Below are 22,856 nucleotides of genomic sequence, written 5' to 3' on the forward strand. Positions count from 1 at the left end.
TCGTCTCCAAAACCTCAGTTCTTTTTTATTTTTATTTACTTTGTTTGCGGAGGCTACAAATCTTACAATATATTCGTCTCCGAAACACGGAAACAGTTTAAGGTACGGTAATGTACTCAATAGTGAAATATATGATAGTGAATGAGCTGATGACCACCTATGTATCCCCTATCACAGCCATCATTTTAATTGTACGATATGTGCATACGCCGAAAGATGCCCGGCGTTGAACATTTAATAAGTACAAAGCCTTCGGAAAAAAATCAAGAATCAACTATAAGACAGTGAGAAAAAATTGAGAAAGTTTGTAAAAAAACGCAAAAACAAAACACCAAAGGTTCTTTTCAGAATCCCCAACATGTATTGACGTAGGAGAAGTAAATAAAACAATATATTTAAAATATATATTTAGCAAAAGCTGTCCCCTTTGTATAGTCCTACGTCACTCCGGTTATGTCCCCGGCATTACCCACCCGTCTTTTTTGCACACTTTACTAATCGTTATTTGTTAGATTTTCAATTATTTACCTTAACTTGTTTTTCACATTGTGTTGTGTTTGTTAATATGTCCAGTTACAGGTCACAATCGCCACGATATGTCGAATTCGAGGCAATTCTCTGTATTTGTTTTGCATGATTTCTCACCAACTTACCGACATATTTCTTCACGTGGACTAGCGCCATCTATGTTTTGAGATATTTTCAATGTTATGAATCCTTTATATTCCACTGGAGGCGAGTGGCTTAAACAACTAAAAATTGAGTTATGTATCCACACTCGATGACAATACATGGTCAAAAAATATAATTGTACATGAACCCTACTTTCGTATGAAAACAAGTGAATGCAGCACAACTTTTGTAAAGATGTAAACACTGGTGTATTTTTTGCATATCCCAGATGAAACGGATGAAGTGATTCCAACAAAAACATTGTCTGATGTCAAAAGCCCAAATTGTACAATGTTTAGAATATAGATGTTGAGTGGTTTGTTGTGAAACTTTACCATCAAGTAGTGATTTTTTACATAAAATCTAATACTATACAGTGAAAAATGTGACATTTGCCGCTAAGAGGATAGTTTTCCAAACCAATTCACAAAGGTTATCTCGAATAAAAGTTTGTTCCATTCGATATCGAAAAGGGTGTTATTCGAAAATTACATCTTGTAATAGTCTACTATCAGTGTTCACATATTCTATCATTATAAACGACAAAAAATATTTGTTTACTTATTTTGTATGTTACTTAGTGCTACTGATCCTGCGATTTTGTAATTTTTTGAATTTTAATGAAAATATTTTACTTATTAAAATTGTAATTAGAAACTTCTAATTTTCTAAAAAAAAATAGTATACGAGTTTTGACGATGTCGAATTGTGTCAGATAATGATAATTCACTTACAAAATGATGATTTATTTCCTGAGGTGCACAGTACATACATTTTATGTTTGGAAAAAGTACACATACTTTTTATTTCTACGTAAAATTGGAAATTCGACAGATGTAGCAATTCTCGACATTGAGTGATAACTTTTTATATTGAACAACATATTTTATCGGTATTATCCTGTTACATTATATGCCCCATACATTTGATGCATAGTAATAAATAATCCTGAGTCACAAATATACTGATTACAGGCGTAAAATTAAATGAATAAAGTATACGATTATTGCGTCTATGGGCCTGGAAATATCTCAATGGTGTCGACAGCATCAATGTTAGCCATTAGCAATTGGTTTTTAGCGCATATTGAGGCAGAGTTCTGGTACTCCTTGGAGGTGCAACCTAGTCAGAAACATTTATCCGTCCTCGGGTTTCTTTAAAACGTTCTGATCTCGATATTATCGAGAGCAGTTTTGCTGCTTTGAAACATTTGAAATCCGGAATCACGAAACCAGTTGTTTCTCGAGATTGGTTAAAGGTACGAAAAATGTTTTCGAACCGACGGCCGACTCGGATTGCGACTGTGGATTGTGTTGAAGGAACTAGGAGGGAATGTGGTGACAATTAGGCGCACTCAAAAAGGAGAGATGCTCTTCGAATTGAAGAAGGATTCGGCGGTCAAGAGCTCGAGGAACTTGTCAAGAAGTCGCACTGCGAGGAAGTGAACGTGAGAGCTCTATCTCAGGAATCAGTGGTCGAGTGCAGGTATCTGGACGCAATCACTACAGATGAAGAGCTAAGGCGTGAATTGCTAGTACAGTGCAAGCTGGACGATATTCCCATGACGAGCCGAATAAGAAAGGCGTTCGGTGGCACGCAGAGTCCGTCGATACGGCTTTCGACTTTCGGTACAGTCTACTCGAAGCTCTCGCAAAGCTGGAAATGACGCTACTCAGTGGGAATATCAACAGCACCTTCCGGGAAAGTGGTCGCGAATCTATAATCGACTTCCCTTCGGTGGAAAGTGTCCGAATCGTATACGCAAAGGGATCACCAGGCGATCCGGTATAGGATCTGTCCACCGAATTACGTGATGACAACAACTGAAAGTGGAAGACGAACGCATTCGACAAGAACCTCTTCGTGGAAGCACTTCATCTAGATAGCGGAACTTCAGACTGAAACGTGCAAAATTTAACAGATTTACTGGTGAGAGATGCGACAATACCATGCCGAACAAAAACGAATCAAAGAATAAACGACGCCCAGATTACTGGTGGAACGAATCAAACCGCAACTTTCGCGTTAATTGTCTCCGAGCTAGAAGACGCGTCCAGCGAGCACGAAACATAGTAGACAGGGAGGAGCTTAGTACGGTGTACCGAGCAGCTAGAGCCGCCTTGAAATGGGAAATTAGACTGAGCAATTCGAACTGTTTTAAGGTGCTATGCAGAGACACAGACGTTAACCCATGGATCAATGCTTATCGTGTCGTGGTGGTGAGGATCAAAGGTCCATTGACCGTAGTCCCACAAGGTTCTATACTGGGCCCAACGCTGTGAAATTTAATGTACAACGATGCGCTGTCGTTGAAGCTTCCCAAAGGTGTGGAGATCGTGGCCTTCGCGACACCCGAAGAGGTGAAGATGCTTGCAACCAAATCCATTGTCACGGTAGGGTACTGGATGCACGCAGCGAAACTGCATATTGTTCATAATAAAACGGAAGTTCTATTAGTGAGTATCTGCAAAGCCGTGCAGCAGGCGGAAATCACAGCCGGAAAACACGTGAAAAAACGTGATATCTTCGGAGCATATGCTTAGGTACTTAGGAGTTATGATCGACGACCGGCTGAATCTCAACAACCACGTCGACTACGCCTGTGAAAAAGCAGGGCAGTCCAACAGCGCGATAGCGAGGATAATGTCGAACAACGCCCTCCTAGCAAAAGGCGTCTTCTAACTACTGCATCCTCGTCAATACTACGAGACGGAGCGCCAGTCTGGTCTGCGGCTCTCGAAACCCATCGGAATCGCAGAAAACTGTACGTTCGTTTCGTACGCACGTGTACGTGCGTTTTGACTCATGGCGTTGCGAGTTGCGAGCGCGTACAGGACGATCTCGTTGGAAGTATTATGCGTTATCGTCGGCATAATCTCGAATGGCTTCATCCTAGCGGAAGACGGCGAATGTTATATGCGAAAAGAAATCAGTGGTATCCGGAAAACAGCGAGAGTAGAGTCACTATTGAAGCGGCAGTAGAAATGGAGCACGGCGGAGAACGGCTGGTAGACGTATGGGTTCGTTCCGTCTATCGAACTGGTTGAACATGATGCACGGAGAGGTGAACTTTTACTTGACGCAGTTCCATGTTCGGACATGTGCTGCCTGCTCTTCATGTTGGGAACATCGTGGAGAAAATGTGTCGTGACGAGGGCACCTGGAGCGTGGTGAACAGTGCAATCGTACACATCATGACCGAGCTAGAGCGGAAGTGGAGGGCCGACCAGCATGCTGATAATGCCTGACTATAAAAGGGGAACAATTGCGAGGGCTGATGCAACGGATAGTACCCCACGAGTGCTGCTGTGATGGAGTTTGGGTCATGTTGGAGGGCACTGCCTAATCGGCGCTTCGTTGGAAAGAGAAATCCCGCGACTGTAACGGATTGTGTGTTACGTTGGAGGGCAATACCTAATCGGTACACGTCTCGACGGGTAAACGTATCCTGTGAGATGAAATGGAAGCGGCGTGGAGAACAACAAAATGCGTGCCTGGCAAAGCCTGATTGAGGCTCGGGTGTAGGATCAACGCGAGATTGTTTTCTACGGAGCAATCGTCAAGGAGGATGTCATAAAACTAGTGCATACCACACAAGAGCAGCTGTTGTAGAGTGCGCGTCATGCTGAAGGGCACTATCTAATCGGGTCTTCACTGGAAAAAAAATTCTCCGAGAGTGGCTGTGACGGATTGTGCGTTTAGTTGGATGGCAATTCCTAATCGGTACACGTCTCGAGAGTAGCTGTGACAGAGTGCGCGTTATGATGAAGGGCATTACCTAATCGGCGCTCTGATAGGAAGAGAAATCCCGCGAGAATGACTATGAGGGATTGCGCGTCAAGATGGAGGGCAATTCCTAATCGGTACACGTCTCGACGGGTATACGGATGCCTTTGCAATGGATATAAACGTTGCGGAAAACAACGGAGCATGAATACAAATTATAGAGAAAAAAGGGTATAAACAACGCAATTTTTAGTGGTTGTGAGCCCCACACGACGTCTGGATTAACCCGTCCCAGATAAAGAGCTCCCGTGGTCGAGTGGTTAGCGTCACACCTAACATGCCGGGGGTTCGGGTTCGATTCCCGTTCTGGTCGGGGAAATTTTTCTTCAAAGAAATTTTCTCCGACTTGCACTGTGGTCACGCGTATTCTAGAGCTTGCCACTCAGAATGCATTCAAGGCGTGTTATTTGGCATAGAAATCTCAACTAAGTACTAAAAAAAATGACGCAAGTAATACTACGTTGAGACGGCGAAGTTCCTCTAGGAACGTGAGTGCCAATTAAGATAAAGAGCTTCCGTAATCCCGTTAAAAATGTTCAAGTCTGAAAAAAATATAGTTAGGTATTGCCAATTATTATGAAGAGACAGTGCATGTGCAATGCATGTGCGGTTCATTGAAAAATAAATTAACATCTATATTTGGTATAATTTTACAAAACCCATTTTCACTTACAATCGACCTTTCTCCTCCACAGACAAACACAGTGTAGTCATGAAGATGGGATTGATCGCATCATCATTGAGACGCCGAACCTTTTTATTCTTTATGTTCGTATTGGTGCCATGTACAGTATTATTTTTGCTTATAGGAACAGGTAAAAAAATACGCAACTTTGTAAATGAATAAATAATGAAGCAGCTTTATTCTTCTTAGATTTTACGGCAGAACAAACCATGTCCCAAAGAGTAGCTGAATTTCAAATGCGCATGCAATACCTCGAGTCGATGTATCGTGCCAAGCAAGAAGATGTAGCAATTCTGTCTCAATATTTGGGATTCGCGACCCAAAATGGAGATTCGCTCAACGTTTCCATGAATTTAAATCTGCTGGATGGATTGAGTGCTGATTCCCGGTCAATGATTCGCAACGTTTCAGCGTCAACTAAGTTGCCTGCAAGTTTGAAGTTACCGACAGCGTTTCATTTTTTACCCCACTTGCTAGATGATTCTGCATCTCTTAAACCTGCATTCCACCAAACGAAGAATCGCCAAGGCGTTTCCGTTGTGCTCGGAATACCAACAGTGAAACGCGACAAACAATCTTACCTGGTGGAAACAGTTGACAATCTGATCGCTAATATGGACGACGACGAACAAAATGAAACTATGATTGTGATATTTATTGGAGAGTCGGATTTAGATTATGTGACACAAGTTGCAAACAGTATCAACTTGAGGTTTCCAACTTTCATCGAAAGCGGATTCATTGAGATAATATCTCCAGCTGCTAGTTATTATCCCGATATGTCAAAATTGAGGCAAACATTGAACGATTCGCTCGAGAGAGTAAAATGGAGATCCAAACAAAATTTAGATTTTGCCTATCTTATGGCGTACACACAACCAAAAGGCGCCTTTTATGTGCAGCTGGAGGACGATATTCTTACCAAGAAAGGTTTTATCAGTATTATGAAAAACTTTGCCTTAAAGAAAACTGCTAAAAAAGAACAAAGTCAGTGGTTTGTACTGGACTTTTGCCAGCTAGGATTCATTGGTGAGCGAATATTTCGAGAATTACTTACAATAGCGTAATTTTGTTGTTGTTGTAGGTAAAATGTTCAAATCCGCTGACCTCCCATGGCTGATAACATTTTTTCAAATGTTTTTCAATGATAAACCTGTTGATTGGTTATTGTACCATCTCATATACACAAAAATATGCAGTGTAGAAAAAGATGCGGTAATTGTCTTCTAAACTGTACTGTATCTCACCGTACATTCTAAGAATATTTCTTTCATTCTTCAGAAAACTTGCAAGCAAGAAATGTCAAAACTTTGGATTCATTACAAGCCATCCTTGTTCCAACATATCGGAACGACTTCATCCTTGAAAGGTAAAATTTGCTGATAAAACTTAAATATTTCGACGTAGGACTACGTCTTTCATTTTTATACCGGGGTGTAAAATCAAATTTTCGAAAACGAAAGCGTTACGCCGGAGACCGAGATTTTGAGCATTAATAGCTCCTAAACAATTGAACGATAAAATGTCTACGCGTTATATACTTGTTACTTTTTGATTCAAAAACTTGTTCTAATACCCTTCAAATTGCTTTCAAAATAGGCTGTTGAATTCACCAATCGGTATATAAACGAGCGCCGCTCGGAAATCCACTCAGTTATAATTGAACAGCGATTGGAGCATGTTGTCACAGCTATAGTAAGGTTGCAGCTATTGGTTTACCACCTACACCACATTCTTTTTCTGCTGAGGATCTTTAAAGCATGCAAGAACTTGCAACCCTGTTTCTTGAACTAGATCGACAGACTAGAAGCTGTCGCAACCAACAGGAACAAGTGCAAGTCATCCTACATTTTTATTACAACCATGGATTGGTCATCTCTCAGGCTAATTAATTGGAATGCCTGCTCTCTCAAGAGTAAGATCATCGAGAGTAAGACTTAATGGTGACAAACAGCACTGAAACTCAACATCATCGAAGCTATAGGGGCGGAAATCACAACATCGATTGGGCCTATTATCGTGATTGCGGTCTACTATCCCAAACAGACGTCAATCAGAGATGGCTCGGCGTTGCTTCTTAAAAACGATATCATCGTGATAGAGGCAGTCGAAATACGTCACGGCAGTCAAAATACGACGGCGGGGACATTAATGTTCGACATCAGTCCTGGGGAAACCAAAGGCGGAATCAAATTGGAGTGACTCTAAATAATTATCTACAGTGTGGGCATTACAGGATTCTTAGTCCAGCAACCCCCACTCGCATTTCTCGTTCCATCATTGATTTCTTCATTACCAACATGGATCGTCACATCGGTGATCCTATTGCCCTCAACGAGTTGAGTTCGGATCACTTCCTAGTGATGGTTGAATTGGGAGTGGATGTCGTAGTCAGGAGGCCACAATGTAGTATCATAGTATCATGTATCATTGTGCGAATTGGGTGGAATTCCAGCAGCTTATCAACAACAATATTGATCTCGATCAGCCTCTTGAATCTCCCGAAGATATCGAAGCAACAGTCAGCTCTATTCAATCTGCAGTTATTCAGGCTCACCTAAACCACATCCTAGAAACGATTCAGGTGAGTGACTCTGTTTAAATTGGTTCCATTACTAAACATTTGATTAGACTTCGGAACCTCTATCGAAGGCAGTACCAACGTACTGGTATTCGAGAGAGGAAACGACAGTATAATCAGTTAACGAAGGTTATCCAGGCCAGAATTACTGATCTCCGTAACAAAATATTCGATATTGGTAAACTTCCGAACAACTCCAAGCCATTTTAGAGGCTCGTTAAAATTCTCAAGACCAAGTTTAATCCTATTCTTCCTTTTCTTCAACTTGATAATTCAGAACGATCGATAACACCTGCCGAAAAGGCAAATGCAATTGGCAACCATTTCGCTAGTTCACACAATCTTGGCCAGAACATTACAAGTCCATTCGAAACTTCGGTGAATGATACTGTAAGGACAATTGACAATATCCATTCTGCACGTCAAGAGAATGAAACCATCTCAACTGAAGAGGTTATCTCGGTATACGCTCGTTGAAGAATATGTAGACCCCGGCTTCGATAGTATATTTAACATTGAGTTGAAACATCTTAGTAACAACTTATATGAAATTATGACTTCTGTCTTCAACAGATGTCTATCCATTGGCTACTTCCCCTCGAGTTGGCAAAAGTGATCCCGATACTAAAACCCGGAAAAGATCCTTCTTCTTCAAAGCGCTATCGACCAATTAGCCTCCTCCCAGCATTTTCGAAGGTATTCGAAAAAATTATATTTACGCGCATTCTTGCTTTTGCAGATGAGCACAATATATTTTTTGATGAGCAGTTTGGATTCCGAAAGGGACACTCTACCATCCACCAGGTTCGTAGAGTATCAACATAATCAGACGAAACAAGTCAGTTTCAAAATCATCTGCCATGGCACCTCTTGCTGTTGAAAAAGCATTTGATAATGTTTGGCACTTCAGATATTCCCGCACTTCCATCTGATGGGAAACTATCATTATTTGCAGAGGACACTGCCATCATTTATACGGGCAGAAGTATCACAGAACTAAGATCTAAACATCAAGAGGATTAGACGCTTTGTATAGATATTTCAGTAATTGGAAAACATGCATAAATGCAGCAATGACACAAGTCATATTGTTTTCCCACAAGAACTCCTCAAAGCTATTGAATGTATTGAATGTATGTAGTATTGAATGGTCTTCGGAAGTAGTGTATCTGGGTCTAACTTTCAATCGAAAGCTTACCTTCAGAGCACACATTGACAAAATAGACACAAGATGCAACATTCTAATCAGGTAATTGTATCCCCTGATCAATAGATACTCACGATTATCTCTAACGAATAAACTTGCAATATACAAGCAAATAATATTTCCAGTTATCGCATATGCGATGCCCGTTCGGGAGTGCTGTGCTCCAACACACAAATTAAAACTTCAACGCATACAAAACTAAATTCTTTGTATGATTCTAAACTCTCCTCCCAGAACGCGAAATTCGGAGCTACATCAACTGGCCGGGATTAAAACTCTCAATGAAATTATCAATAATAATTGCATGAAATTTGAACAGAGTTGCGCTCTCTCAATACACGGAATAATACAAAATCTGTATGATTATGCTACCTTTCAAGGTAACGGCTTTGGATTAGGGTAGATATATTTATTTCATGTTAGATAAGTAGTTTAAGTTGGGACGATGTAAGTAATTTGGGGAGGGTATATAAGTATATAAGTTAGATTTAGGTACAAAAAGAGACGAATGAACTCTCAGAGTTTAAAGTCTCTCTAATTCATTACCATTACCATTAGGTATAAAAAAGGTAACAAAAAAGACGGGTGGGTAATGTCGGGGACATAACCGGAGTGACGTAGGACTATACAAAGGGGACAGCTTTTGCTAAATATATATTTCGAATATATTTTTTTTATTTTCTTCTGCTACGTGAATACCTACCTATCTACCTGAAAAATGGATTAGATTACTGTTTACTCTTCATGAACATGTTGGGGGTTCTGAAAAGAACCTTTGGTATTGTGTTTTTTGCGTTTTTTGCGTTTTTTTTACAAACTTGATTATTGTCTTTTTCTGAAGGCTTTGTACTTATTAAATGTTCAACGCCGGGCATCTTTCGGCGTATACACATATCGTACAATCAAAATGATGGCTGTGATAGGGAATGCATAGGTGGTTATCAGCTCATTCACTATCATATATTTCACTATTGAGCACATTACCGTACCTTAAACTGTGGTTTCGGAGACGAATGAATTGTAAGATTTGTAGTCTCCGCAAACAAAGTAAATACAAATGAAAAAGAACTGAGGTTTTGGAGACGAACTCTACGATCTGTCGAGAAATAAACGAGCGTTCTGAAAAACCAACAGTGAATACAGGGACGGATGACCTTCGGATTAAAGTCCTTTAAAAAAAGAACAGAGCAGCAGGAAATACATAGCTCATCATGTTGCTCCTTAGTTAATTTCCTATACAATGCAGATGTAACGTCAGTCAATTTTCAACACCAGTTATCAACCAAAGAAAGCAGTTCTTGCTACCGAGAAAATTCGTCAATGCCATCCTGCATACAATGTGTTGTAATTTGAAGCCACTTTTAATTCGGAAACCAAGCATGGGTTTGTGAAAACTGAATGATCAATTTAAAAGGCCCCAACCACCAATAAGTTCAAGAACAAGCATAAACAAAATAAATCAGTTTATATTATATGTCATATTATGTCGTTTTAGAATGCATTGGTATTTTGAATAACTTTTAATAACTCTTCTTTGAATGGTTTAATGGCCCTGAAAAGCGCGGTGTTTTACGGTGGCTGGTTTTGTCACCAAAGCAGTCTGTATAAACAAACTTTTTCCTTCATCTACCCGCTGCCGTTCTGCGATTGCGTTTGCCACTCGCTGAAACTAGTTGTTGCCACCGAACCGAATGTGCTCTGTTCTGTAGGCGAGTTTTCTTGTTGTCGTGAGCAGCTTTGCAAGCCAACTCGAGCACTCCGGCGGCCGAAATTCTATAACCGCTATTAGGTATACTGGTGCTCCGGCACCAATCCGTTGATGCGATGTGATGTGGAACGATGCCATACAACCACACTGATTTACGGTTTGGAAGAGAATGATATATTTTTCAGCGGATCCGCACGTTTTGTACTTTAGCGGTACACGCTCACAGGATAGAGACAAATCGGCAGACTCAGCCAGAGGGGCGAGTCCAACGAGACGAACGAATGAGCGTTAAAAGGCAGCGATGGCAAAAAAATACATTCATTACGATTTGTTCGCTTGTTGGATTCACATACAGGCTAAAAAGGGTCCTTTTTTTCCAAAATATATATTTTTATAAAGGCTCATATGGCGTTAGCCTCACGGGGCCGGGAGTTCAATACAATTTTTCTTATTATCTATGTTAGTAATATGTAACCGATTACTCGCGGTTGGCTCGAGGTTAGTATTACAAGTGTTTTCGTAATTGGGATGTTGCTGTCTCCAATGCTCAGTACGTGTGCCCGACACGGGATACTTCCTATTGGGATGCAGCTGACCATTAATCAGCAACGCCCCCCTAGTCTGTACCTCATATCTAGCGTGGTGCGTCTTTCTCGACTCGAGGAATCCAGGATAGAATGGTCTCTAGCCGGCGCAATCATCAGTTCGTGTAGAGTTGTCATGAGCGGTACAACCTTTGGCTCTTGTTGAATGATCAGTGGACTGCACAACCTTTGGCCCGTGTGTCTGTAAAGAGTGTGTGTATGTATTGCCGCGACTAAGTAAAAGTTTATCGATCGGATAGGAGGGATATGAAACGGGGACACAACGAAGGAAACATCATTAAACGTTGACATCGGCGTTTCTGAGGAACAGGTATAGATGAAGCAGAATTTCAGGATCATGGCTACCTAAGATATCCCGGACGGGGATATCCGATTGTCTGCCTTGTGCTCTTAGTGCTCTAGAGAGCTGAGAGCGAGCAGCATGGAACCGGATACACGACCAGACAACATGCTCGATGTCGTGGTAGCCATCGCCACAATCACAAAGATTGTTTGCTGCGAGCCCAATGCGATAGAGATGCGCGTTTAGGTTGTAGTGATTGGACATAAGCCGAGATATCACGCGAATGAAATCACGACCTACATTCAATCCCTTGAACCATGCACTCGTCGACACCTTAGGGATAATCGTGTGTAACCAACGACCGAACTCATCACCACTCCACATGCGCTGCCAACTTACGAGCGTATACTGACGAGGAATGTGGAAAAATTCATTATAAGCAATTTGCCTTTCAAAAAGTGTGCCTTCTAAAGCGCCCACCTTAGCTAGCGAGTCCGCTTTCTCATTCCCCGGGTCCTTTTCAGGATCACAAAATTATCTTCAATCTAAAGAGTTTATTGTTTTGTTATCACTCGATATCCCCATCTTGTTCGGCTAAACCTTCCTGTTTAGCGATTTGTTGCCACTCGCCACAGCTTTCACAGTTGGAAAATTTCTTCCCATCCAGCTTTGTGACATGTTTTACAGTAAATTACATTCAATGCGACGTGCCGAAGCACCACTCATTGTCGCATTGGAGGCGATTTTAACCTGTAATTGAACATTTGCGATGACAGTGGTACAGTGTCGACTTTCAATGTGGGGTCATAATTTGGACCCCGAACTCTATGTTTACAAAAATGTCCAACTAAATATGTCGCATTACATGTCCGTCCAATTAGCTAAATGTCAAACTAATTGTAAATTACTGTACTTTCAATCTGGAAGCAATTTAAGAATTGGTGAAAATTGAATAATCAGGAAAGTCCCCAACTATCAATAAGCTCAGAACAACTGCCAAATTCACATACTCATCAGATCCTGGCAAACAAATTATGAAAAAATCAATTTATGTTTTATTATTATTTTGGATATTATTTTAGAAAGCATTGAACTGTATTTCGTAAACTCTTTTTTGAAAGGTTTAATGGCCCTGATAAGCGGCTTGTTTTATGGAATGGTTCCAATTTAGAAAACTTTGTACTCGTGGTTTTGAAAAAAACCACTTCGAACGCCCTCGATGCCGCCTTGTTCTGGATTTGCCACCAAAGTAAAAAGAATAAACTTTTTTATTCTGCTACCAGCTGCCGTTTTGCGATTGCGTTTGCCACTCGCCACTCACTGCAACTGCCTGTTGTCTTGATGTCCACCGAAGGTATAAAAAAGGTGCTGGCATACTATTACTGCTCGACTTTTCTAAGGCTTTCGATACTATTCCACATAGCAAATTGCTTGGCAAATTAGCTTCTCAGTTTAACTTCTCTTCTACTGCCGTAAACCTGTTGGAATCGTACCTGCGTGGGAGAAGACAGACAGTTTTCTGTGGTGACCGCTGTTCAAGCAGTGTCGAAGTGTCGTCAGGAGTACCTCAGGGCTCAGTTCTCGGTCCTCTGCTTTTCTGCTGCCATATCAACGACCTACCGACGGTGCTTACATACTGTTCCATCCAGATTTACGCCGACGATGTACAACTATACGTTGGTAGGCTTGGTCCATGTACTCGGGATTTAATCAGGATGATGAATGCTGATCTTGAACGGGTTTCGAATTGGTCGCGACGGAATGAACTCCAAGTGAATCCTGCTGGAAGCTTTATTTCCCCAGAATCTGAACTAAAACTGGACGGGCAGAGTATAGAATTGTCGGAAAGTGTCAACAACCTAGGATTTATCTTCCAACATGATCTCCAATGGGACGAACTCATAATTCAACAATGTGGAAAGATCTATGCTAGTCTTCGAATGCTTTACTGCTGTACCCGCACTGCCCCGACCGCCACCAGACTGAAACTGTTTAAATCACTGATCCTGCCGCATTTTTTGTTTGGCGACGTCCTCCACGTCCGCCCCAGCGCAACATCTTTCAACCGGCTGCGTGTCGCATTAAACTGCTGTGTGAGATATGTATATGGGCTGAACCGCCTTGATCACGTGAGTCACCTGCAACAGCACCTCATTGGGTGCTCTTTACAAAACTTTTACGCGCACCGATCCTGTGTTTTTTTATGGAATCTATTGAAGACAAAGTCTCCTGGCATACTTTATCGGAAACTTATCCAAACTCGTGGACGCCGCTTGCAGAACCTGGTAATACCTGCCAACAACACCGCATGCTATGCTAATTCATTGTTCGTTCGAGGTGTGGTAAACTGGAACTCATTACCCCCCGCTGTGAAGCGTTCCCCTTCGGAAGCAATCTTCAAGAGTGGCTGCATAAATTTTTGGAATCGAGTAAATTGAATTTTATTATAACGATAGTAAAGAATAGGATAGATTATAATTATGTCTGTGCCAATTTTAAAACCGGAGGTAGCAAATTATTCATAAGATTCATATCTTACGCTACTAGACAATAAACAAACAAACAAACAAACAAACAGGAAGGTTTAGCCGAACAAGATGGGGATATCGAGTGATAACAAAACAATAAACTCTTTAGATTGAAGATAATTTTGTGATCCTGAAAAGGACCCTTTTTAGCCTGTATGTGAATCCAACAAGCGAACAAATCGTAATGAATGTATTTTTTTGCCATCGCTGCCTTTTAACGCTCATTCGTTCGTCTCGTTGGACTCGCCCCTCTGGCTGAGTCTGCCGATTTTTCTCTATCCTGTGAGCGTGTACCGCTAAAGTACAAAACGTGCGGATCCGCTGAAAAATATATCATTCTCTTCCAAACCGTAAATCAGTGTGGTTGTATGGCATCGTTCCACATCACATCGCATCAACGGATTGGTGCCGGAGCACCAGTATACCTAATAGCGGTTATAGAATTTCGGCCGCCGGAGTGCTCGAGTTGGCTTGCAAAGCTGCTCACGACAACAAGAAAACTCGCCTACAGAACAGAGCACATTCGGTTCGGTGGCAACAACTAGTTTCAGCGAGTGGCAAACGCAATCGCAGAACGGCAGCAGGTAGATGAAGGAAAAAGTTTGTTTATACAGACTGCTTTGGTGACAAAACCAGCCACCGTAAAACACCGCGCTTTTCAGGGCCATTAAACCATTCAAAGAAGAGTTATTAAAAGTTATTCAAAATACCAATGCATTCTAAAGTGACATAATATGACATATAATATAAACTGATTTATTTTGTTTATGCTTGTTCTTGAACTTATTGGTGGTTGGGGCCTTTTAAATTGATCATTCAGTTTTCACAAACCCATGCTTGGTTTCCGAATTAAAAGTGGCTTCAAATTACAACACATTGTATGCAGGATGGCATTGACGAATTTTCTCGGTAGCAAGAACTGCTTTCTTTGGTTGATAACTGGTGTTGAAAATTGACTGACGTTACATCTGCATTGCATAGAAAATTAACTAAGGAGCAACATGATGAGCTATGTATTTCCTGCTGCTCTGTTCTTTTTGTAAAAGGACTTTAATCCGAAGGTCATCCGTCGCTGTATTCACTGTTGGTTTTTCAGAACGCTTCTAGCTCGTTTATTTCTCGACAGATCGTAGAGTTCGTCTCCAAAACCTCAGCTCTTTTTCATTTGTATTTACTTTGTTTGCGGAGACTACAAATCTTACAATTCATTCGTCTCCGAAACCACAGTTTAAGGTACGGTAATGTGCTCAATAGTGAAATATATGATAGTGAATGAGCTGATAACCACCTATGCATTCCCTATCACAGCCATCATTTTGATTGTACGATATGTGTATACGCCGAAAGATGCCCGGCGTTGAACATTTAATAAGTACAAAGCCTTCAGAAAAAAACAATAATCAAGTTTGTAAAAAAAACGCAAAAAACACAACACCAAAGGTTCTTTTCAGAACCCCCAACATGTTCATGAAGAGTAAACAGTAAACTAATCCATTTTTCAGGTAGATAGGTAGGTATTCACGTAGCAGAAAAAAATAAAAAAAATATATTCGAAATATATATTTAGCAATAGCTGTCCCCTTTGTATAGTCCTACGTCACTCCGGTTATGTCCCCGACATTACCCACCCGTCTTTTTTATTCTGCTACCAGCTGCCGTTTTGCGATTGCGTTTGCCACTCGCCACTCACTGCAACTGCCTGTTGTCTTGATGTCCACCGAATGTGTTCTGATCCGAATTCAGTTTTTCTTATTGTCGCGAGCAGCTTTGCCAGCTAACTCGATCACTTCGGCGGCCGAAACTAAACACGGTTCGAGCGGGATTTTGCCTTTCTCTTCACTTTTCCTCCTTTGCCATGTCCAGACATGTCTGCTTGGGTTGGTTTGTTGATGTGTTGAGATGCGAACCGATGTGGTGTACGGTTTGAATAAGAATGATCGTTACGGAAGGAAGGAAGGAAGGTATTGTATTATAGAGACTTTAAACTTTTGCAGTTCATTCGTCTCTAGCCTTAAAAAGGCCCTTTGAAAACTCTACTCTACTTTACTCCAGCGCTACCACCTCCGCCCTCTTGCCTTGAGAAAGGCACTCGATCCCTCGCCGTCCAGCCCGTCCAGCAACGATGTTGTCCAGTCGGTGTCCACACAAAGAATGATCGTTACGGCAGCGGAGCGGGGATTTTTAAGCTGACTGGCTGGCTCGAGAATTACGCATGTGTGAGACTGCGACCAATGTTTTGTTAATTTTTTTCTTTTTCCTTTCCAATCGTGCTTCATTCTATTTCGCTGCTGCTCTGGTTGCCCGTTTTGGTCGGTACGATTTGAGGAGCACAAAATGGACCAATCAAAAATGGGCACATAGTGCATTTGGACAATGCTTGATATTTCACAATTATTCAATTATTTATCTCAAGAAAAATGAAATGTTATTCGTTATGATAGATGCGTAGATATATTTCCTATCAATTGATGCAAAAACCTTTGCGATCTATTGAGAAACGTTCGAGTTATAAGCGTTCCAAATCTTGCATTTTTTCCTACTTGTTCAGTGCCTAGATTTCCATTTCACCCCCTATATCTTCCGGTTAGACGTAGTCCTACGTCAAAACTAGAATAGTTTAGGCATGATTTTACTATAGGAATATGAAACAATCGGATAATGTGTATGATAAAAATCATTACAGAACTTAACATTACAACTTAAAAATGTAGAACCCTAGATCGATCACTTGAAATGTAGTATTATATTATAATGTAAACTGAATTAAGAAATAAAAGGAGTTAAAGTAAAAAAAAGGAACAAAAGCATGTTGTCGCTGTTGTGGTGAAGCTAACATCGTTCATCATGAAAGCGCTGATGAACGGTGTCACCAAGAACCTGTTTGTGCCCCTCAGGTCAGACGGTAATCCATCAAGAGGAGTGTGATGCCACTGAGAAGGCAACCAAGAAAGTAACGGCATCGAAAATTGGTTCCGTTTGAGGCATCGGAGCAGCCGCCACACACATACACGCACGCAACTCTTTTCGTTTGGTAATTATCGAGCAATCGAGAAGATTCCGGAAAGATGTCATCTTTGCTGCAAAATAATCTGCCAGTTCCCCTTGGAATCGGAAATTACATTCAAGCGAAAGAGTTTATTTTAATGTTTTATATTCATATAATAATGCGACCAAATACATTTTGTTTTGTGATTTTTCAATCAAATGCAATTAGCAGGAAAGCTTCTGAAGATTATTTTTCTCTATCAGTATCCATTCGTATCCAATATTGGATGCGCGTGCAACGGAAAATGTTTCAAAAATCATATAATTTTCAATCGATCATTGCTCAGTCGCTAAAAGTTTCAAACTCAGAGAGTTCATTCGCCTTTAGTTTGCCTTTCAAATTGCCATAGTAAACCACACCTTCTCTCGATTCAATCATGAACAAAAGCATACGTAAGCGATATTCTGGTGGTGAAACATATTCAGTATGTTTCGAACTGCGAGGGAGCACAGAAAAGCCGATCCATCAGGAGGAGAAGAGAAGGCGACCAAGAGAGCACCAGCATCGAGAATTGGTTCTGGTCGAGGCATCGGAGCAGCCGCCACAGACAAATACACATACATGCGCGCAACTGTTCTTTTTGGTGGTTATCGAGTAATCGAGAAAAATTCGGAAAGATGTTATCGTTGCTGAAAAATAATTTGCCAGTTCCCCTTGAAATTGAAAATTATATTCAAGCGAAAGAGTTTATTTTAATATTTTCTATTCATATAATACTGCGATCAAATGCATTTCGTTTTGTGATTTTTCAATCAAGTGCAATTAACAGGAAAGCTTCTGAAGATTATTCTTCCCCATCAGTAGAATATTTTCGTATTCAAAATTGGATGCATAAAACCTTGTACCACCAACGTAACGCTCTCGTTTTCGAAGTCCCCCAAATATTCATTTATTCATCCATTCAGAATGGATTTCGATTCAACTTCAAACAAATGATAACTGAATCAACCACAGGTATAACCCACTTCCTGTTTTTAACACATAAATCCATCAGGTAAAGTGCAAAAGCTGAAGGATAAACAATTTGGAAAAATTCCCACATTCTATCCCCATAATAATCCACCCGCGTTAGTGAAAACTGGAATTCAGCATTACAGGACCTATACTATTCAGAAAGCATATACAGGGGAAAGCTTCTTTTGGGGTCTAATGCCACAACCAGGAGATTTGATTGAGTTCAAATTTAAACAACCAGTTACTCTTAAGAGGTGATATGATTGAGTTGACAGCACTACCATCAACATGTTCAGCCAACGAAATATTCTTGCAGATATTTGTTCCGAAGTGGTAACTTTGAACAGCCGTCAGACCGCTTCTATAATACGACAATCGAAGTACTACCATTCAACCTGCCCGAAGATTCACCATTGTGGAGCAGTTACAACACAACCAGTGATGGATTTTTAGTTTTAGGCACGTTCAACGATTTTGGAATTGCAGACGGTGTTGTTGATGCAAAAATAGGAGACCTTAAGGAACTTCGATTGCACGTTTACAGTGATAGCCAGAACTGGGTCATTTTACGTGAGGTGACATATAAGTGACATTATAAGCTTATTTATTGATTACATTAACAATGCGCATTTTATTTCACAGATATTATTGCAGGATAATACAGTTCGGTGACGAAAGCGTTATCGTATCATAGTTCATCCAAAGAGTCCTATTTCACAAAGAAAGTCGATAAACAAGTGAATCTCAAAACTATTGAACGTAAAATATCAACGCAGTACTCACAGAAAAGCAAGATCTTTAGAATTAACTAAACTATTATGAAACGAGTTTTTCATTGTTTTTGTACCATTTACATGACAGGTATTACTGCTTTAACGTTACCATGATTATTGTTTAGTAAATGTTTAAGGAAGGAGGGATTCAAACGTAAAAATAAGATAAGCCGTGTCTATGCAAAAAAGTTAAGATCGAAGAATATATGGTGTATACAAAATATCAAAAAATACCATGGTGAATGTTATTGTAATAAGAAAACATCTCAATTTGAGAGCACGAATATTTATTATGAAAAGGCTCCCCTTCGGCTATAGCAACTCAGGATGGAAAAAAAACATAATTGGAGAACAAAATACTCGCATGTATGGATTATTTGACGTCAACGATTTGGCGCTTGAGGAACTGTTCCAAGTGTTCTCTCTGGAGCTGAAACTGTATCGAAGACATTGCTGGAGTTGCTGAAGGTGCTGAACACAAAATAATATAATTTATTCTGAAACCAAAACCCAGAACTTCTTTGCGATGAAACACGCGCATCGGGCTTTACATCGAAATCTACCATTCCTACTATCCCAGCAAAAAAGCTATCACAAAAGAAGAAAACAATATTTCTTTGAAAAATTGACCCAATTCTTTGTTATGTACCTCTTATTCAATAAGTTTATTAACCGTTGATCACAAATATACATTTGTTATGCTTTTACCATACATTTTCCAATATTTCATACAACTTGAAAAGTTCTATAATCCGAAAAAAAATTTTTTTTTCTATGATGGCCCGCCTCATACCCATACACCCATACCCACGTTTGGAGTGTGGAAGGCTTACGAGCAGATCATCCCTATTCTGTATTTCGATCGATTCGAAATATTTCGACGAATTGATAAAATTTCATTCTGTATTCCGTTCGAGTAGTTTTTGCATTTCGTTCGATCTGTTTCTCTCCGAGCATTAAATGAGCAAAATGGAACGCAAAATTATAACTTCAACGAAATAACGGTTTCGAACGAAATGGAACTGGTTCCTTTTTTTTATCTCGCTTCACTTCCGTGTATTCCATCATTTTCTCTCAATCCAAGGTTCGCTGTGCAACAAACATTTCACCAATATTTTAAAATTCTCTTAAATTATGTGTCCGTTTTGTGGCTTCTGGAAGCTGGTTGAATAAGTGGTAACCCTTATAGAATAATGAATATTGTGTGCAGGTCTTTTTCAAATTTCGCAATCTTAGATCTCCAGCTTGTCTCGTTTCGTAGCGATGCACATCCCTTCCATACACTACCGTACTTCTCAAGTACTGTGGCGCCATTCCTTTTGTCAAACGATATACAAAAACTAATGTGTTAAATTCGACTAGTTGACGTACAGACATCCATTGAAGACAGTTCAACGTACTTATTCTTGGTGTCGCTGATCGCGACACAACATAAATCGCATCATCTTATTCTGGAGGATCTGCATCCGTCTCCTTTGTTGTTTCGTTGCGAGGAACAACATGGAAGCATAATAATCAAAATGGGGAGCGATAATTGATTTGTAAATCAAAATTTTCGCATCTGTTGTCAGGAAGCGATTGATTCTGCACAGTACACCAAACTTTCGGGCGGCCTTGCGCATTGTATAGTAAATTTTTTTTTTTATCCAAAATATATATTTTTATTAAGGCTCATATGGCGTCAACCTGACGGGGCCGGGAGTTCAATATTTCGACAATGTTTGCCTTATAACTATGTTAGTAATATGTAACCGATTACTCGCGGTTGGCTCGAGGTTAGTATTACAAGTGTTTTCGTAATTGTGATGTTGCTGTCTCCAATGCTCTGTACCTGTGCCCGACACGGGATACTTCCTTTTGGGATGCAGCTGACCATTAATCAGCAACGCCCCCTAGTCTGTACCCCATATCTAGCGTGGTGCGTCTTCTCGACTCGAGGAATCCAGGATAGCATGGTCACTAGCCGGCGCACACATCAGCTCGTGTAGAGTTGTCATGAGCGGTACAACCTTTTGCTCTTGTTGAATGATCAGTGGACTGCACAACCTTTGGCCCGTGTATCTGTAAAGAGTGTGTGTATGTATTGCCGCGACTAAGTAAAGGTTTATCGATCGGATAGGAGGGATATAAAACGGGGACACAACGAAGGAAACATCATTAAACGTTGACATCGGCGTTTCTGAGGAACAGGTATAGATGAAGCAGAAGATCAGGATCACGGCTACCTAAGATATCCCGGACGGGGATCTCCGATTGTCTGCCTTGTGCTCTCAGTACTCTAGAGAGCTGAGAGCGAGCAGTATGGAACCGGATACACGACCAGACAACATGCTCGATGTCGTGGTAGCCATCGCCACAATCACAAAGATTGTTTGCTGCGAGCCCAATGCGATAGAGATGCGCGTTTAGGTTGTAGTGATTGGACATGAGCCGAGATATCACGCGAATGAAATCACGACCTACATTCAATCCCTTAAACCAAGCACTCGTCGAGACCTTAGGGATAATCGTGTGTAACCAACGACCGAACTCATCTTCACTCCACATGCGCTGCCAACTAATGAGTGTGTGCTGACGAGGAATCTGAAAAAATTCACTATAGGCAATTTGCCTTTCAAAAAGTGTGCCTTCTGAAGCGCCCACCTTAGCTAGCGAGTCCGCTTTCTCATTCCCCGGAATCGAGCAATGAGAGGGAACCCATGCTAAGGTAATCTTGAATAATTTTTCGACCAAAACACTCAATAGATGTCTTATTCTTGTTAGGAAATAAGATGAGCGTTTATCAACTTTCATAGAACGAATTGCCTCTATTGAGCTGAGACTGTCTGAAAATATAATATAATGGTCGATGGGCAGTGTTTCAATGATCCCTAGTGCGTAGTATATCGCATCCAGTTCTGCGACATACACGGAACAAGGATCTTTGAGTTTGAAAGAGGCACTGGAATTTTCATTGAAGATGCCGAAGCCAGTGGACCCGTTTATGAATGAACCGTCAGTAAAGAACATTTTATCAGATCTAACTTTCCCATATTCTGCCGAAAATATCGGCGGAATAGAATCGGAGCGTAGATGATCTGGGATTCCATGGATTTTTTGTCGCATGGACAGATCAAAATTGACAGAGGAATTGCAAAAGTATGGGAAGCAAACTTGGTTGGAGATGCCCGGTGAAGGGTGCACTTCATGGGTAAGGAAATCATGGTCGAAGACATAAAACTTGACTGAGGAGTCAGTTGGAGTAGATTATTGAAGTTATCAATCACCAATGGATTCATGATCTTGCAACGGATGAGAAATCTGTAGGATAATTCTGTGAATCGAAGAGTAAGCGGGGGTACTCCTGCCAAGATTTCGAGACTCATCGTATGTGTCGAATGCAAACACCCCATTGCTATACGCAAGCAACGATATTGTATTCTCTCCAGCTTGAGAATATGAATCCTGGCAGCTGATCGGAAGCAAAAACTGCCATATTCTAACACTGATAATATCGTTGTTTTGTACAACTGAATGTGGTCTCCTGGATGGGCGCCCCACCATGTTCCGGTTATTGTTTGGAGAAAATTGATTCTTTGCTGGCATTTCTGTTTCAAATACGCAATGTGTATTCCCCAGGTACATTTAGAGTCAAAATATACTCCAAGGTATTTGAAAAACATCGAGTGCCTGATCGCTTTACCGGATAGGTGAAGCTGGAATTGGGCGGGTTCGTGCTTCCTAGAAAAAACGACCATTTCGGTTTTCTCCGTAGAGAATTCGATACCCAGCTTGAGAGCCCACGTGAACAGGTTGTTCAGGGTATCTTGCAAGGATTTTTGCAGAATGGGGGGATTAGTACCCGTGATGGAAATAACTCCATCGTCTGCAAGTTGTCTCAGCGTGCAGTTTCTAGTTAGACAATCATCCATATCATTGACGTAAAAACTATACAAGAGGGGGCTTAGGCAGGAGCCTTGTGGTAGGCCCATAAAACTGTATCGAGAAGATTTCAATCTGCCATGATTGAAAAACATGTGCTTTTCTGA

General features: G+C 40.8%; 1 protein-coding gene across 3 annotated transcripts; it reads left to right on the top strand.

Moving 5' to 3' along the window:
- Positions 1–892: 892 nt before the first annotated feature.
- On the top strand, positions 893–19,061 carry LOC129776391 (alpha-1,3-mannosyl-glycoprotein 4-beta-N-acetylglucosaminyltransferase B). 3 transcript variants are annotated; one of them, XM_055782013.1, is made up of 8 exons: positions 893–1,120; positions 5,154–5,273; positions 5,333–6,172; positions 6,228–6,358; positions 6,425–6,512; positions 18,096–18,309; positions 18,372–18,630; positions 18,698–19,061. In XM_055782013.1, exons 2-8 carry the CDS (start codon positions 5,171–5,173, stop codon positions 18,725–18,727), a joined length of 1,665 nt encoding a protein of 554 aa, XP_055637988.1. In that variant the 5' UTR covers positions 893–1,120; positions 5,154–5,170; the 3' UTR covers positions 18,728–19,061. The 3 variants fall into 3 exon arrangements, with proteins under 3 accessions (XP_055637988.1, XP_055637987.1, XP_055637989.1); XM_055782012.1 differs by having other exon boundaries at positions 894–1,104; XM_055782014.1 differs by lacking the exon at positions 893–1,120 and adding an exon at positions 1,149–1,274.
- Positions 19,062–22,856: the final 3,795 nt, after the last annotated feature.

The sequence above is a fragment of the Toxorhynchites rutilus genome, chromosome 3, assembly GCF_029784135.1.
Source record: "Toxorhynchites rutilus septentrionalis strain SRP chromosome 3, ASM2978413v1, whole genome shotgun sequence".
In the NCBI taxonomy this organism is placed as follows: Eukaryota; Metazoa; Arthropoda; class Insecta; order Diptera; family Culicidae; genus Toxorhynchites; species Toxorhynchites rutilus.